This window comes from Nicotiana tabacum, chromosome 10 (genome assembly GCF_000715075.1).
Source record: "Nicotiana tabacum cultivar K326 chromosome 10, ASM71507v2, whole genome shotgun sequence".
Taxonomy (NCBI): domain Eukaryota; kingdom Viridiplantae; phylum Streptophyta; class Magnoliopsida; order Solanales; family Solanaceae; genus Nicotiana; species Nicotiana tabacum.
The window spans coordinates 88,383,697-88,401,247 of record NC_134089.1 but is presented as its reverse complement, the minus strand read 5'-3'; the positions used below and the strand labels follow the sequence as shown (position 1 = coordinate 88,401,247).

The 17,551-nt window shown below is 37.1% G+C and overlaps 2 protein-coding genes across 2 annotated transcripts; one reads left to right on the top strand and one right to left on the bottom strand.

Moving 5' to 3' along the window:
- The first annotated feature begins 1,271 nt into the window (after positions 1 to 1,271).
- On the top strand, positions 1,272 to 6,790 carry LOC107813595 (calcineurin B-like protein 3). The gene is given in 10 exon segments (NM_001325910.1): positions 1,272 to 1,328; positions 2,661 to 2,742; positions 2,842 to 2,975; positions 3,501 to 3,583; positions 3,756 to 3,815; positions 4,845 to 4,953; positions 5,023 to 5,075; positions 5,770 to 5,850; positions 6,520 to 6,632; positions 6,722 to 6,790. Coding segments are annotated over 8 exon segments (660 nt in total). The 5' UTR covers positions 1,272 to 1,328; positions 2,661 to 2,742; positions 2,842 to 2,872; the 3' UTR covers positions 6,780 to 6,790.
- A 4,331-nt stretch (positions 6,791 to 11,121) lies between these two features.
- Positions 11,122 to 14,498, bottom strand: LOC107813596 (heat shock cognate protein 80). The gene is made up of 3 exons (XM_016638883.2): positions 14,255 to 14,498; positions 13,228 to 13,369; positions 11,122 to 13,148 (listed from the first exon to the last, which is right to left on the bottom strand). Exons 1-3 carry the CDS (start codon positions 14,375 to 14,377, stop codon positions 11,314 to 11,316), a joined length of 2,100 nt encoding a protein of 699 aa, XP_016494369.1. The 5' UTR covers positions 14,378 to 14,498; the 3' UTR covers positions 11,122 to 11,313.
- Between the last annotated feature and the right edge of the window lie 3,053 nt (positions 14,499 to 17,551).

Sequence of the window (17,551 nt, the reverse complement as noted above, 5' to 3'; positions counted from 1 at the left end):
TCTATGAAAATCGCTAGAGCATTAATCAAACCAAATAACATTACCAAAAACTTATAATGACCATAACGAGTTGTAAAACCTATCTTAGGGATACCCGAAATCCTAATCTTTACTTGATGATACCTTGATCTCAAGTCAATCTTATAGAACACCTTAGCACCTTGAAGCTGATCAAACAAATTCAATACGAGGCAATGAATACTTATTCTAATGATAACCTTCTTTAATTGCCTATAATTAATGTACATCCTTATAGTACCATTATTCTTTTTCACAAACAATACAGTGCACCCCAAAGAGAAACACTTGTTTAATAAATGCCTTATTAAGCAAATTTTGTAACTGCTCCTTCAACTCAAATGCAGCCATATAGTATGATGGAATAGATATGGGCTAAGTGTCAGGCACCAAGTCAATATCAAAATTAATATCCCTATCCGGTGGTAATACCCAATAGATCGGTAGGGAACACATGTAAAAACTCTCTCACCCTTAGTATCGGATCATTGGAAGGAACCTTTGCACTAGTATCCCGAATAAAAGCCAAAGATGCCAGACATCCCTTCTCAACTATATGCTGAGACTTCAAGAATGAGATCACCCTACTTGTAGATTGACCAAGTGACCCTCTCCTAACCTAGGCAATCCTAGCATTGCTCACCTCACAGTCTTGACATGACAATCTGAGATAGCATGATATAGGAATAACCAATCCATGCCATGAATCGCCTAAAAAATCTATCATATTCACAACAAGAGATTAACTATCGTATCATACCCATTAATAGTAACCATACAAGACTGATAAACCTGACCAATCACAATAGAATCTTCAATAGATGTACACACATAAACAGGAATATGATAGCCACTTGAGAACTATAAGCTGGAGGCGTAGTATCAGATGATTGCCGTGAACCAGTAACATGTGAACCATGACTATACATTTAATTTTTTGTCAAATAAATCGAATATCTAATAAGTAAGAAGTATATTCATTCGATAATTTTATTATCATTATTATTTAATTTTCATATATATGATTTCAGTATAATTTGTTTACGAATCAGACTCCTAAAATGTTTGTGGTAAACTTAAGTAGTACTTCTATTTGACAGCTGGAGAACATGGGTGGGCCCATATGAATATTGGGCCACCATCAAGCTGAAGGTCTCATACCCATAATTACTCTTTGACAAGGACACAATTTATTTACGAGACAGCAAAAGAAAAAACGAAATAAAAAAAGGCTAAGGAGCCTTTTCTTCTCCTCTGCCTTATTGCCTCCTTCCTTCAGATTCTGCATCATCATCTGAATCTCCGTTTACGTAAGTCATTTTTCATTTTCATTGTTTCCCTTCTATTTCGCATGTTTTCAGTTTTTATGTAATTATTAATAGATCTGCTTCGCTAACAGAATAAAACGTGTTTGATTGATTTGTTGAATTTTTTTTTATTTAAATTAGATTTACATGCGATTCGATATTGGATTTCTCAAACCAGGTTGTTCCCCTAAGTTAAGGATTGACAATTAAGCTAAATTTAACTTTAGATACAAAGTTTCAATTTTGAAAGGAATTTATACAAGAGGATTCCAAAGGAGCAAACTTTGAACCCCTTTGTCTCTTCATTACAATTTATTTATATCAAGGGGATACAACAGTTTATATATAACCAAAAGATTTGTTTTTTTGCCATATTTGCACGTATAATTTTTGAACGAAGGGGGTTCAATTCCTTCAACCTAGCTCCGCCACTGCCATCGTTCACTGAGCCTGTACAATTTTTGTGTCAACAAGTTAGCCAAGTTGTTATTGCAAGCTCTCTTTTACTACTAATTAATTAAGGTTGAATGTATTGCTTGAACGAATGACTTACCACCCCAATTCTCAGCCAAGAGAAGTTGACTTCCGGAGTCGAATAGTTGGATTCTGTTTTTATTTTTTTGTTTTCCTTGTATTTTCTAACTTATCAAAAAGATAAATCTTTTATCTTTGTATTTACTTGGGGTCAGTATCATTGTTAACTGTTAAGTTCCTAAGAAATTCTAACATGTTATAATCTTAAGTTGATGAACTGACTACTTACTTAGGGATTACAGAAGAAGAAATGTTTCAATTCTTTAATTATCATTTGATTCAACTTATCTCGTGTGTGTGTGTAGGTTACTTTGAAGAAAGTCAACTTGTAGGTTTCTAATGTTACTTGCTAAAGATGTCATTTTATTGTTTCTTCGGATGTTGCAATCAGTGCAAAGTGATCTCATCTAAATTGAAGTTAAGACACAAACTAAGTTGTAATAATAAATATTTTTTTTGATAACGGTTGTGTCCGAGCTAGCTTACACGCACCTCGATTAATTCCGCCGGTTACCTCCTTCCTCCCACCGGAACAGGTACGAGGTAACTCTGTCTACTGGGATTTGAACCTGAGACTTCATAGTTTTCCACTACTTCATTGACAGTACGCTACACCCTTGGGTGCTGTAATAATAAATATAATTGGTGGAATTAATAATATTGCATGAGAAGAGGCTAATGATATTTAAGTTGAAAGATTTGACCTTGTTGATGGAATTAGGGCGTCTTTTAGTGTTCTTTTATCACTTTGAATGGATTTTTATGGAACTTATTTGTGTATTCACGTGGTTTCCCTGGCAGATATATAGCTCCATATAGACCGCTTTCAGAAACTTTCAGTATTTTAGGTTCATACCTTGACATAACAGAGAATGGTCAAAAGGTTAGTTTTGTGTTCACGTCCGATAGATATTTTTCTGATAAAAATGACCCAATTAAACTGGATTTTTGACTCCTTTACTCTGCCAATTTTGTCAAACAGATATGGAGTGTTTTGAAGCAGAGGCTTTACCATGCTGCAGTGCTTAGGTTCTTACCTTTCGAGGTGTTGTGATCTTGATTTTAGGCAATCAGGGGGCCTCGAAGATCCTGAGATCCTTGCACGAGAGACAGTTTGTATGCTACTTGGACATTGTTGTTATCATTTTTTGCCTTGGGAATACATAGAATGATTATGGCAATAACAAATTTTCTGGTTCGGAGTTTTTCTGTTTCTTGATGGCTCAATTGGGATAATTTGTACCTGCATTTTAGAGCTTATTGCGGCTCTATGATAAAGAATAACATATACTCCTCCGACCCAATGTAAAGACACTCCTCCCATATTGGGACGTCCCAAAATGTTTGATACCATCCATTCTCATTGAATTTCCACAACTTTTAAGAATTTTCATTCATTTAACTGTTCAAATTGTAACACGTTGGTGTTCTAACATCTGAAACTCTGTATCCATTCAAATACCATCCGGAATACTAATTTATCTATAATCAGAATTTGCCATGTTATTCTTGCTGTAAAGGATTTGAAACTAGAATCTTGGTAACACATTTCCTAAACCCATAGATTGTTAATTTCACATGACTTGTTCCACTAGTACAAGTACTATAACTGAGCCTACGTAATCTTTTTTATCGTTGCAGTTAGCGTCAGTGAGATTGAAGCTCTTTATGAGCTCTTTAAGAAGATTAGCAGTGCAGTAATTGATGATGGTCTAATCAACAAGGTGTGTGTCGCATGCTTTCCTGACAACAACCTGGGAAACTAGCATCAGTGTTCTAACAGTCTATTGTCATTGAAAAAAGCTATCTACTGCATGGTCTCTTCTGGCATGGATGCTTAATATATATTAATCTTCAGCTGTTCTTTGGATTTTGAGTTTGTATCTTATCCTGCAGGAAGAGTTTCAATTGGCACTATTCAAGACAAATAAAAAAGAAAGCTTGTTTGCTGACAGGGTATGTTCCCCTTAGCTGCTATTAGATCTTTAATTATGATCCTGATTTAATTGAATTTGATAAGAGCGGACAATGTTCCCCCCCGGAAATTAGATATACTGTTTGTGTATTGCTATTGCTACACAGGTGAAGCTGTTATCATCTAACAGATCGGCGATTCACAAGTATTTTGTTTAGTGAAGTGATATCAATTTCTTCTATCATTGTACGCTTTACTATCCAGAGTTTTGCAAAGCACTAGGTCTGTAGTACTATACCATGCGAAGGTGCCTCACACTAGGTCTGTAGTACTGTACCATGCGAAGGTGCCTAAGTCTGAAATGGGAAAATGAGGCATTGCCAAAAAACTTGGCTTATAAGTAGGTGACCTCTGCTGCCGTAGTAAACCTAGCCAGGTTCTTATTTAGTTGTTCTGTATTGTGTTTGTTCTTCTTTTGCCTTTGCCTACTAGATGGGTGGAGCTAATGAATGACAAATTGGAATTCCATGAGTATGGATAAGTATTTCATGGCATATCTGAACTGAATTAGGGATATGTTATTGAGGTAAGTGCAGTTGAGATGACTTTTCTAGTTTGAGGAGCAGTCCAAGTTCACATAGAATAAAGAAGAGGTCAACAAGCCCTTCAATATCTACTAGACAATCATTACTAGTACGTAAAAGAAGTTGAAGAGATAAGCTATATACTGGTGAATCTGTAGATAGCTCAATCAATCATAAGGATGAATAGGATTGTATATGAACATGGTTCAGTTGTGATTTCATGAACGTCTTTAGGAATTCTAGATTTTGAATTTTGGATATTTTTGTTGGTTATACTTGTTTTATATATGATTATTGCATTTCTTGAGTTTTTCTTTCTTTTTTTTTCCTTATAAAATGTGCTTAGCTTCTAATTTATCTCATAAGCTCCAGGAACCTCGTCACTTTTTTGCACCAACACTTTTATTATGGGTCCAAAGGTTAATGAAAAGACGCAGCAGAGGGTATCATCTTTATTTCTACCTACTCTGACATATCTAATTGCAGGTGTTTGACTTGTTTGACACAAAGCACAATGGAATCTTGGGTTTTGAGGAATTTGCTCGTGCGCTCTCTGTTTTCCATCCAAATGCACCTATTGATGATAAGATTGAGTGTACGTTTTATGTTTACATATTAGTTTCAGTTTGTCTATGCTGCTTCTAATGGTATACTACTATTGCAGTTTCTTTTCAGCTATATGATCTCAAGCAACAAGGTTTCATTGAGAGACAAGAGGTATTCATAATCCTCACAAACTTAAATGATTAGTTGTCCCAAATGTTAAAAGGTGTAGTTGAAGGGCCTGTTGAGGCAAGGCAAGGCATTACATGCCCTCTGCCCAGGTGGGTGAAGGGGTTTTCCTTCAAGGCTTTTAGGCTGAGGCGTGTACCTTTTCTACAGCATCTTCTGCAGTGTTTGCCTTGGGGGACTCAAGTTTCTAGTCTTTTTTGCTCCGCATTCAGATTAATATTGGATAATTTGGTTTATCTTAAACCCATATAAATTAAACCCATATGATTTATCTCTTGTAATTATATGATAAGAAAATTTAATTGTGCGGCCATAGCCTAATGTTGAGCATGTCAGCAGTTTGGTAGTCATCTTTCTGCCTCCTTTCCATTTTTTCAACACAAATTTCCCCTCAATCTGATCTACTTTTCTATTTTTCCATTTTTCTTTTTCTGTATTTTATTTTATTTGTATATCGGAAAAAACTTCCGTTAGCTGTTCGTTTTACTCATTAAGGCATAGGCTTTACCTTTCATTTTAGCCTTTTCAAATACTGGTCACCATAGTAAGTTGAATGTCTCATATTCTCTTCTAATTTATAAAATGCTCCAGTTTTAGTTGCTCTACTTTAGGAACCTTATTGATGTCTCATTGCGAGCTTAATTAACCAACATTGCTTGTTCGTGTGTTCTAAGTGCAGGTGAAGCAAATGGTTGTTGCTACTCTTGCTGAGTCTGGTATGAACCTTTCAGATGATGTAATAGAGAGCATAATTGACAAGGTGCGTCGTCAACCTAGAAAGTATTGTTTTTGTATATATCTGAAGCATCTTTCCTTTTCCAGATGTGCTGTATACGTCGTACTTAAAAATAGTGCCTCACCTCTTGGTCTTCTGCTTTTCTATCTACATTGTTATAGTTTATATCTGTCGGGATTTTATCTTCTTCTAGGATGATGTCCGGACTTCTTCTCAAGGATGATGTTAACTTGGACGTAAGGCAAATCTTACGCTCTCAATCCCCAGAGGCTACCATAACCTGATAGCATTTTTTTTTTATAAGCCAATTCTTTTTAATATCTGGATGGTTCGTTGCCGGACGACTTGTACTCGATCCAGTAGTGCTGCTCGTAGTTTGTAGGTCTTGTCATCACCCACTATCATTTCAGAGAAATAGGGTTTTCAGTAACCATATGCATTTGATCGTGTAAAAAGTGTACACCCGATGATGACAGTGATACTACTCTCCGTGTGTGCTGAAACTAGTTTAGGATCTGTTTTTATTCTATCTTACAAGATTACTCATTTATTTGACTTCTGTTTTCTACATTCAATATTTCAATTAATTACTTGTTTGCGATTGAACTGCGACAGACTCTTGTTTATGTTTCATCGTCCCACTAAGTATTTTATGATGAGCTTTGAACAACTAAGGTCTCCCTCTCTTGCCAGACTTTTGAAGAAGCTGATACTAAGCATGACGGAAAGATTGATAAGGAGGAATGGAGAAATTTAGTCTTGCGACATCCTTCACTTTTGAAGAATATGACCCTCCAATATCTCAAGTAGGTGACACATGGAATATTAACATGTTTATCTAGTAGTTTTTACTCCATAATATTTATTGGCTCATATATCTTCCTCCGATACACAGGGACATTACAACAACATTTCCGAGCTTTGTCTTTCATTCAAGAGTTGAGGACACCTGATTTGGGCCTGAGAAGGAGAGTTGTTTACCGAAGTAGTATATTGCTTTTTCTTTTGTTTCTTTGGGAACTGCAGTTGGCTGGCTATATGGGTATATGACATTGTTTTGCTCTTTCATTTTTCTCCATTTTAAAATTCGACATTTTCAGGATTTCTTATTCTTTTTGAGTAGTGCTTTTGTATTTTATGCCTATGGATTAATGTCAAGTTCCCAGCTACCTGTGCTTGTTATTGGTTCCTTGTCTTGGTCAGACCTTGCAATCCACAAGCTGGAAATTGCAGTGTGGATATCTGGCTTATGCAGAGGGCAAATCGCTTGAAAATTTGCCAACAAAAGCCTGGGTCTCAAGGTTCTCAGTGGTTTGATTTATGGTAAAGGTTGTAGGATATAGAATGTGCAATATGTTAAAACTCAAGAGTTTAAATTTTAATTGGTGAATTAAATCTGGTTTTAAAGTGAAGTGTCACCATTATCTATTACTTAAAAATTTTGAAAATCGAAAACAGTAAATTTCTCGGTATTCAAATTCCCTTGCAGATGGGGATGTCAGCTATGTTTTGGATAGGGTTGTGTGCCAACATCGTTGCTTATATATGTTAGGATAAGCAGACTTGTCAAGGCAAAGTGTTGGCTGCCTTTGACTCCTTTTTGTAAGGTTGTTTTTTTGTAAGGTTGTTTTTATGTGCTTCTTTGTAGCACGAGTTTAATACAAACTTGGGAAAAAATTCTTATACCCGTGTGCCTTGTCTGATTTCTATATGCTGTCATAATCCAAGTGTTAAGCCAAAACGTGAGGGAAAAGAAAGAGGGCTGAGTCATTGTTGTGTGACTGCCGTGCAGTGTAAAAACAGAAAGAAAAAAGTTGACCCGGTAACAACTAACTCAGATAATCCACACCAAGGTGATTTTCTGTCAGATGATTCATACCTGAGTGATATTCAGTCGGGTGATTCAAAGACCACCTATGCCGATGGTTTTCCAGTTAGTTAATGTAGGAAATTAATTTCTTGAAATTGGTAACAGTGATAGTTTAACTGTTTTACTTCTCTGAGGTAAAGATTCTCGTGGATGGCTGACGAATTATTCTTGCTTTTGATCCTCTATTTTCACAAAAGTTACAAATATAAAACTGGCGTACGTTGACTCGGAAAATTAACTATTACGACTAGCAACTGATGAAAAAACTAGCGAGAATACAATGGAGACGTAAACATTAAAACCAAGTACGATTCTTTAATAAATCGCCAAATTCCAATCACTTCCACCAGTCTTGCCGACCAGTTAAGCTTATTATATTTAGCCAAAGTCGCCTTTAACATCTAGTCGACTGGAATGTCAAGGGTGAGAAAATAGTGGTAAAAACAAAAAGAGGACAAATATTTGTAGAGCTATGGCAAATTGTACTCTGAACAGAATATTTCACCAACATCAATAGTAAAATTTGGATTTTTCTTTCACCTATTTTGGTGCTCCTATGTACTAGGGAGAAAAAAAGTAGAATACTTTAATGAATGAGCGTAAGCCGAAGTAGGGAAAAGAGTTCAAGGTTGGAATGGCAAACTCATGTCATTTGGAGGTAAAGCAGTTCTAATTAAAGCAGTACTTTATTCTATTCCTATGCATATCCTTGCTGCTATCAATCCACCTAAGACCACTCTGCAGATAATTGAGAAACAATACTCTAACTTCTTCTGGGGAAACTCTGAGGGAGATAGCAAACACCATTGGTTCTCATGGGCTTCATTATGCTGGGACAAGAATGAGGGTGGTGCAGGTTTTAGATCAATTCATAACATCAACAAATCTCTTGCTTCAAAAGCTTGGTGGAATTTAAGGACTAAAGACTCACTACGGAGAGAATTTATGGAAGCTAAGTATTGTAACAAACTCCACCTTATTGTAGCTACATGGAAATCCAGTCACTCACAAATCTGGAGAAGGTTGATAGCAGGGGCGAAGCCACATTATTTGAAAAATTACATTGTGTATATAAATAAAATATTAGATTTTTAGAGATACATAACATACTGAATACCCTTTGTCGAATTTTTTTTTCACTTCTTTCAAACTTAAACACCCCTTGCGAAAATTTATGGTTTCACCACTAATTGATAGACATAAAAGGGGAGAAATTCAAAAATAGCCACAGTTTCAAAAGTAATCGAAATTTAGCTACTTTTCATGTAAAGATAAATCTGAACGAAAACATTGTTCAAAATCGAAAAAATACTCCAGTATATTATACTGCAACTTTCTGCGTGTTCGAGTTCCAGCATAATATGGTGGAAGTTCATACACAGGTACACCGATCTCCGGTATATTATGCTGGAATTTTCCGTGTTGCAGCAAAATAGTGACTATTTTTCAACGATTTTGCAAACGCTGGCTATTTATGAATGACTAGTCCCAAAACTGGCTAGCCCGTGCTATTTTTACACATAAAAGAGGATACAAAGAAACATATCATGTGGAGATTGAGAAATGGGGATGCTTCAATTTGGTGGGATAAATGGTTGGATCAAGCCCCATTGGCCAATTTGATTAATGGCCATAGCAAAGGAAAGGAGAAAGTATCATCCTTTATCTAGGAGGAATCCTGGAATATGATTAAACTAAGAGAAGTTCTACCTGAAGATATCATTAGAAATATTATATCTTTACCTCCTCCTACACAAACTAAAAAAGACCAAACCTACTTGGACCATTACTAATACCGGAGCTTTTACATATGCCAAAATTTAGCACAAGAAGCTTCCTTTTAAAATTTCATTCTTCGTGATGAGACTGTTAAATGGAAGACTACCTACCGATGATATCACCAGCAAATTTGGTTTTATTGGACCTTTTAGTTGCTCATGTTGCAGAATCCCAAAAGTTGAAACCATTAATCATATCTTTGTGGAAAGTGATGGTACTTTAGCTGCCTGGAGTGTATTTGGAAATTCATTTGGAGTTTCCTTGGTTGGTGATTTAAGGCAAACTCTTATTTAAGTGGTGGCTCACTAAGAGTAACTATAAAATTCTAGAATTTATCTTGCAATGCTTACCGAGCATTATCTGTTGGGAGATCTGGAAAAGGAGGTGTGCAGGTAGATATGGTGAAGGAAGTAGCTCCATTCAAAGGCTAATCTACCAGATTCAATCCTATATGACAACTCTTATCACCAGCAATTTTGCTACTCTTCCTAAGTTTAATAACTGGAAGCATCTATGCTGTATTCTGGAAAAAGATTAAGCCAGCTCTCAATGTTATCCCTGTCAAATGGCGAAAACCACCTAATGGATACCTCAAACTCAACACAGATGGATGCGGTAAAAAAAATCCAGGCCTAGCAGGAGGAGGTGGTATTTTGAGAGATCAAAGAGGAGATTTGGTGATGGCTTTCTCTAGCTTTTTTGGTGTTTGCACAAATAATATGGCTGAAGCAAAAGCCATTCCCATGGGAATTAAATGGTGTCTACATAAGGGTTACAAGGAGATTTTAATTGAATCTGATTCATAGATTTTAATCAATGCTATCAACAACCTTTCTTCCATCCCATGGCAAATCTCTCACATTATGGAGCAAATTTTGGAGCTGGTACCAGGAAGGCAACTTCTATTTTTCTCATTGCTTTAGAGAAGCCAATTGCACAGCTGATTATCTTGCTAATTGGAGCTTACAAAGAAGATCATTACTTTCTTCATGGAGGCTAACATCCTACCTGGGAAGGGGAGAGCAACCTTGAAGACAGATAGAGACCAACTGATTAATTTTAGAATCAAGCCTAGAAAGAACCGTTTCGTCGTACAGCTTTTGTAAATGGTTCTTAATCCTAACCTACAAGGTGTGTTACATCCTCTTGTATGTACAAGGCATGCTAATTATAGCAAATGGTATCGTGGTACGGGATGAGATTATAAGTCCCCATCCTGCACTCCACCACTTTTTGTTAATATACAGGTTGGGGTCTAGCCTAAACCTCCCACCACAATAGCGAGTATTGATTTTGAAAAAAAGACAGACGGTTGCTGCTAATTTCTGAAAATAAGGCTTCTATCAACCACTTATATAATAGCAATAAATATACAACGCAACCACTGATATAAATTTTAATTCATTCTGTATATATCCTTATATAGTAACACAACACCCAACGGCTATTCTTTCGTAGGTTCAGAACTGACGTTTGGTCGCAGACCGGTAAAATTGGGAAATCAACCACTCGATAAGTGATGTTTGGTCGCAGACTGGTAAAATTGGTAAAGCAGCCACTCGAAAAAGGGATTCAGAAAGGTCGGAGCAACCAACTCTAATGGTCTCTCCACCTTGTTGATGTAAATATTTCACAGGAAGCAAAGGTTTGACAACAAGAAAAAAACTATATTAACCACAAATGCCAAACCAAAAGAGCCAATAAATTATACCCTACATTGAACTGCCATTCTCAAAAAATGGCACTAAGAACTAATACATACTGTTCGTTGATGGGGTAAAACAAAAAATAGGGAAATACTAGGGGAACCATAGAACATCAGTCAAGCTACTATGCACTTAGTCAACCTCCTCCATCTTGCTACCCTCAGCATCAGCTTCAGGATCCTCCAAAGCCGGCATGTCAACATCTGCATCTCCAGAATCCTCATCAATGCTCAGCCCAAGCTTCAGCATCCTGTGAATTCTGTTGCCAAAGGTGTTAGGTTCCTCAAGGCTGAAACCCGAGGTGAGGAGGGCAGTCTCAAACAGCAAGAGAACCAAGTCCTTCACAGACTTGTCATTCTTGTCTGCATCAGCCCTCTTCCTCAGCTCTTCCATAATAGCATTCTCTGGGTTGATCTCCATGGTCTTCTTGCTAGACATGTATCCAGCCATGCTAGAGTCCCTAAGTGCTTGTGCCTTCATGATTCTCTCCATATTAGCAGTCCAGCCATACTCCCCAGTGACTAAGCAGCAGGGAGAGTCCACAACACGGTCAGAGACAACCACTTTCTCTACCTTGTCTCCTAGCACATCCTTGATGACCTTGCACAGTCCCTCAAACTTCTCTTTCAATTCTTCCTGCTTTTTCTTCTCATCTTCACTCTCATCGAGCTTGAGACCTTCCTTGGTAGCAGAAACAAGCTTTTTGCCCTCAAATTCCTTCAGCTGACCAATTGAATACTCATCAATGGCATCAACCATGTAAAGAACCTCATAGCCCTTCTTCTTCAGTTTCTCAAGGAAGGGTGAGTTCTCAACAGCCTTCTTGCTCTCACCAGTAATGTAGTAAATATCATTCTGGCCTTCCTTCATTCTGGTCACATAGTCCTTCAAACTGGTCATCTCATCACCGCTCTTGGTGGAATGGTACCGCAGCAGTTCAGCAAACTTAGACCTGTTTTGGGAATCCTCATGGATGCCAAGCTTGAGGTTCTTTGAGAAGGCCTCATAAAACTTGTTATAGTCTTCCTTGTTCTCAGCAATTTCGAAGAAAAGCTCCACGCACTTCTTCACCAAATTCTTGCGAATAACCTTCAGGATCTTGTTCTGCTGCAACATCTCTCTGGAGATGTTAAGAGGAAGGTCCTCAGAATCCACAATACCCTTCACAAAGCTCAAATATTCAGGAATCAACTCCTCACAGTTGTCCATAATGAACACACGACGCACATACAGCTTGATATTATTGGGCTTCTTCCTTGTGTCGAAGAGATCAAAAGGAGCTCTTTTTGGAACAAAAAGGATGGCCTTGAACTCCAATTGGCCCTCGACAGAGAAGTGCTTCACAGCCAAATGCTCCTCCCAGTCGTTAGTCAAGCTCTTATAGAAAGCGGCATACTCTTCCTTTGTGATCTCGTCAGGCTTCCTCATCCAAATGGGCTTCTGCTTGTTCACCAATGACCACTCATTAGAAACTTCTTTAACCTTCTTCTTTTTCTTTTCTTCCTTCTCTTTTTCTTCGTCAACCTCCTCTACCTTACCTTCCTCATCTTTCTTCTCCTCTTCCTCCTCATCATCAGAGATTTCCTTTTCTATGGTCTTCTCAACCCACAAAGAGATTGGGTAGCTGATGAACTCAGAGTGCTTCTTAATCAGGTCCTTGAGCCTACGTTCTTCAAGGTATTCAAGTTGATCCTCCTTGAGAAAGAGGGTAATTTTTGTACCCCTACCAAGGTTCTCACCGGATGTATCCCTGGTAACAGTGAAAGAACCACCAGCTTGAGATTCCCAGACATATTGCTCATCATCATTGTGCTTTGTGGTCACAATAACCTTCTCAGCTACCAAGTAAGCAGAGTAGAAACCAACACCAAATTGCCCAATCATGCTAACATCAGCACCAGCTGCAAGAGCTTCCATGAATTCCTTAGTTCCTGACCTCGCAATTGTACCCAGGTTGTTCACCAGATCTACAAATAGAACACACATCAGTGTCTAGAAATACAACTAAAATCACAAACTTCTACACAATAGTATGTTCTAACTTACCAGCCTTTGTCATGCCAATACCACTGTCAATGATAGTCAGTGAATTGTTGGTCTTGTCTGGAATAATATGGATGAAGAGCTCAGGTTGAGCATCTAGCTTGCTCTTGTCAGTCAAGCTCTCAAAACGGATCTTGTCCAGAGCCTAAATTAACAATCCCAAAATAAAAATAATAATCAGATATTTCTGTACATTTAAACACCAAGTATAACAACAAACAATTCATACTCTACAACATAATGGCATACAGATAACAAATGAATGCAACAAAATGCTGATCTTTTTATCAGGAGAATAAAACTCAGTTGCTTAATTAAGAAGCTTCTCCATCATAAAGCAGTACTCTAAGAACTGCCTCTATTATAAATAACTATAGTGATGACACTATTATATTTATGGTCCAGCTATATGACTCATTATAACGAAAAAAATCTCAAAGTGCCAGCAGATCACATTTCAGAATTAGGTGGACCATGTATAACAATTCTGTCTAAAACTAAACTAATACTGACAAAAATTAATCGCAAAATTTTGCTTATAAGAAGAATCATCACAAATTTCTTTACAAAAAGAATTATCACAAAATTCCCTACTAGCTAGTCATCGCTGATCCTCAGAATGCCGTCATATACTATTATCCTTCAAATAATTATATACAAGAACATATACTAACACCATCATAATATCTACAATGTGGACATAAAGTTTAAACTTGAGACTTGTAGGACAGAGACCGAGCAAGTTCGCGTATTCCCTAATCTAAGCAAATACTAGATAAAATCACAAATATTAAAGTTAAATAGAGCTCACTCTTATCAGCTAAGTAAAAACATAGGGTTTAATGATACAGTTTTCAGAATTACCAAAAACATTATATCAGGTGCTTTCAAATTGATGTCATACAATAAATAGGCATACGACTGATATATGAAACGAATCACAAAGCAAGGCTCTACACTAGTCAAAATTCAAAGCCAACACAGAGAGAAGAAAGAAACACAAAACTGTGAGAGTTAGGGAGAGACTCACATCGGAAGAATTACTAATGAGTTCACGGAGAAAGATCTCCTTGTTGCTGTAGAAAGTGTTGATAATAAGACTGAGAAGCTGATTGATCTCAGCTTGGAATGCAAACGTCTCTGTATCCGCCATCGTCGTAGATCTCTCCGGCTGTTTGCTACTACGAAGAAATTGCAGGCGAAGTGAACACAGAGAGTACTCGAAAGCAAGTGAGGATTTATTATCATTTTGTAGCGAGTTTATATAGAACCATATTTAGGGTTTCTAGATCCTTCTATGGCTCTTTTTAAAATTTTGCCGTTTCGGTATGGGAGTTGGAGTAAGGCTATATTGTGGTCCGGCATCCGGGCAGGGCCAAACGGGCCTGGGCTTGAGGCCGGCCGGGCTGAGGCGGTCCCGAGCCAAACGGTACTAACTTTAATCACGACTTTCAATTTACTTATCCAAAATATATTCTACACAAAGTGATAACTTATGTAGTGACTTGTTGCACCTACCTAATTGGCTACCTTTGAAATTAGGAGCGTTCATAATTCGATTTAGTTAGATACTCATTTAACTTGAAATCAAACATCAATATCGGTTTGTTAAATATTCAAATCATATTAGACCATAAGTTAACCATTGGCTACTTTACTGCTTTGACCAATTCTTTAGTTAGTAGTTAGGATTTTGTTAGTCATTTATTTTCTCAAATAAATCTTCTTAGTCAAGGAGTTTATTTAGCAAGTAGTTAATCATCCTCTTTCGTAGGAGTTAGTTTTTCGCTCGTTGCTTTGATTCAATAAACATATGAGCTTTTTTGTGTTTCTCTTGTTCTTATATGGTATCAAGAGCCTCAACAAATTCTAACGAGTAAGATCCTATCTTTTTTCTCTCCAACCCGTCCTCCACAAATGGCCAACACTACTGGAGTTGTTAATGCTGATAATAATAGTGGTGTGATGGTCGTCCAATTTAATCCCGTGTCACGATTACCAATAAAATTATAAGGTAGCCAAATCTTTGCAACTTGGAAGGCGCAATTTTCCATGCTTATGCATGGTCATGATCTTTATGGTCATCTAGATGGGTCAACTCCTGCTCCATCTCGCACTATCACAACTGGCACAGTCCTTAGTGCTAATCCTGTATTTGCTCTTTGGTTTCGTCAAGACCAACTCATTCAAAATGCACTTATGGTATTTGTTGATCCAACAATTGTCACTGTTGTTGCAGCTGCTGATTCAGCAAAAAAAAAAACCTGGGATGCATTGTACATTGCACATGCTAACAAGTCCCAAACAAGAATTTTCAATCTTCACCATCAACTTGCGCGACTCACAAAAGACTCCCAACTAGTCACTGAATGTTTGCAAAATATTCGATCCATGGCTGACGAACTCTCTACTGCTGGTGCCCCTGTCACAAACTCTAAACTCATTGTTAAGATCCTGAGTGGTCTAGGACCAGAGTTTTGTGATATTTCTGTTGCAATCGTACTCGTGACTCCACTATTAAGTATGAAGAACTCCATGAGAAGCTTTTTGATCATGAGCTTTTCCTTAGACATGAAGAGTCAAAGAAAGCTCCTAGCCAGAGTACTGATGCTGCTACATTCAACAAATCTGGAAATTCGAACAATCGCAACAATCGTCACTCCAACAATAACAATGGCGGCAACCAACAATGGCGATACAACAATCGCTTTAATTCACATATCAGGGGCGATATTTGAACACCAACAACTCTTATGATGGTGTTCGCTGTCAGTTGTGCAACTACCCAGGTCATGTTGCAAGTGTATGCAGATCCAGATCTCACAATTATTTTGAGGCCAAGGCTAACTATATTTCGGGAATGCACGCATCAGCAAATCCCTGGATTCTCGACTTTGGAGCATCTCACCACATAACTAATAATCCTCACAACTTGCAGGAATACAATTGCATGGAGCAGGTCTCCATGGGTAATGGTAACAAAATACCAATAACTCACACTGGTTTAACTCAATTGCATGCATCAAATAATGCTTTTAAACTCTCTAATACTCTCTGTGCTCCTAGCATTAAACGTAACTTACTCGTCGTTTCTAAATTTTATCAAGATAACCTAACCTCTATTGAATTCTTTCCATTTCATTTTTCTGTGAAGGATCTGGAAACGCAGAATCCATTCGTGCGCGGTCGGAGTAGAGACGGTCTCTATGAGTGGCCAACCTCACCTTCCATATATTCTACTAAAGTGCATTTGACCTCCATCAACACATCCATCTTCACCTGGCATCATCGATTGGGTCATCCACGTGCAAGAGTTTTAAATTTTATTTTGAATAAATTCTCGCTACCTTGCTCGCGAGACAAATTTTTAGTTTGTAATTCTTGTTCATTGAATAAGGCTCATCGTCATCCTTTTCAGAATCTTACTTTATCAAGTACCAAATCGGTTCAAATAATATTTAGTGATTTATGGGGTCCTTCTCCGATTTTATCGATTGATAAAAAATCATACTACTGCATTTTTGTTGATTAATACACCAAATATACTTGGCTATATACATTAAAAAATAAAAGTGAATTTAAACACCTTTTCAAAAGTAATAAAGCATTAATGGAACGTCGTTTCAATACAAAAATTCATTCTATCTGTACAGATGGTGGTGGCGAATATAAAAATCTTGATCCATACCTAAGTTCTTAGGGTATTGAACATCTTTTATCTCCCCCCATACACCCCTCAAAGAATCTCTCTTACCGAAAAACGTCACAGACATATTATTGAAACGGCAAGAACTTTACTTCATAAAGCTTCGCTTCCATCGACTCTCTGGTCTTTTGCTTGTCAACATGCGGTTTATCTTATAAATTGCTTGCCAACCTCACTTTTACAAAATAAATCACCTTTTCAAATATTGTTTGGTAATGGTCCAGATTATAATGCTTTAAAAAATTTCGGGTGTTTCTGTTATCCCTAGCTCAAACCCTATTCAAAAAATAAATTAGAGCCACGGTCAATACCTTATATTTATTTAGGTTATTATTTAAATTATTATTGTCATCAATGTTTTGATCCGAAATCTTTCAAAATATATTTATCTCGAGATGTAAAATTTTTTGAAAATAATTATTCTTTTCAGAATATCTTTTCAAATATTTTCTTAAATTTTAAAACTCTTGCATGGGAAAACCTAACTGAAACTAACCCAACAAAATCTCCTATTTTTTCTTCTCTCATAATGAGTGAATTACCCAACCCTATACTTATCCCAAATATAGAAACCAGTGCTCACAAAGATATTGTATCTTCTGTCTGTGCTCCAACAGAATT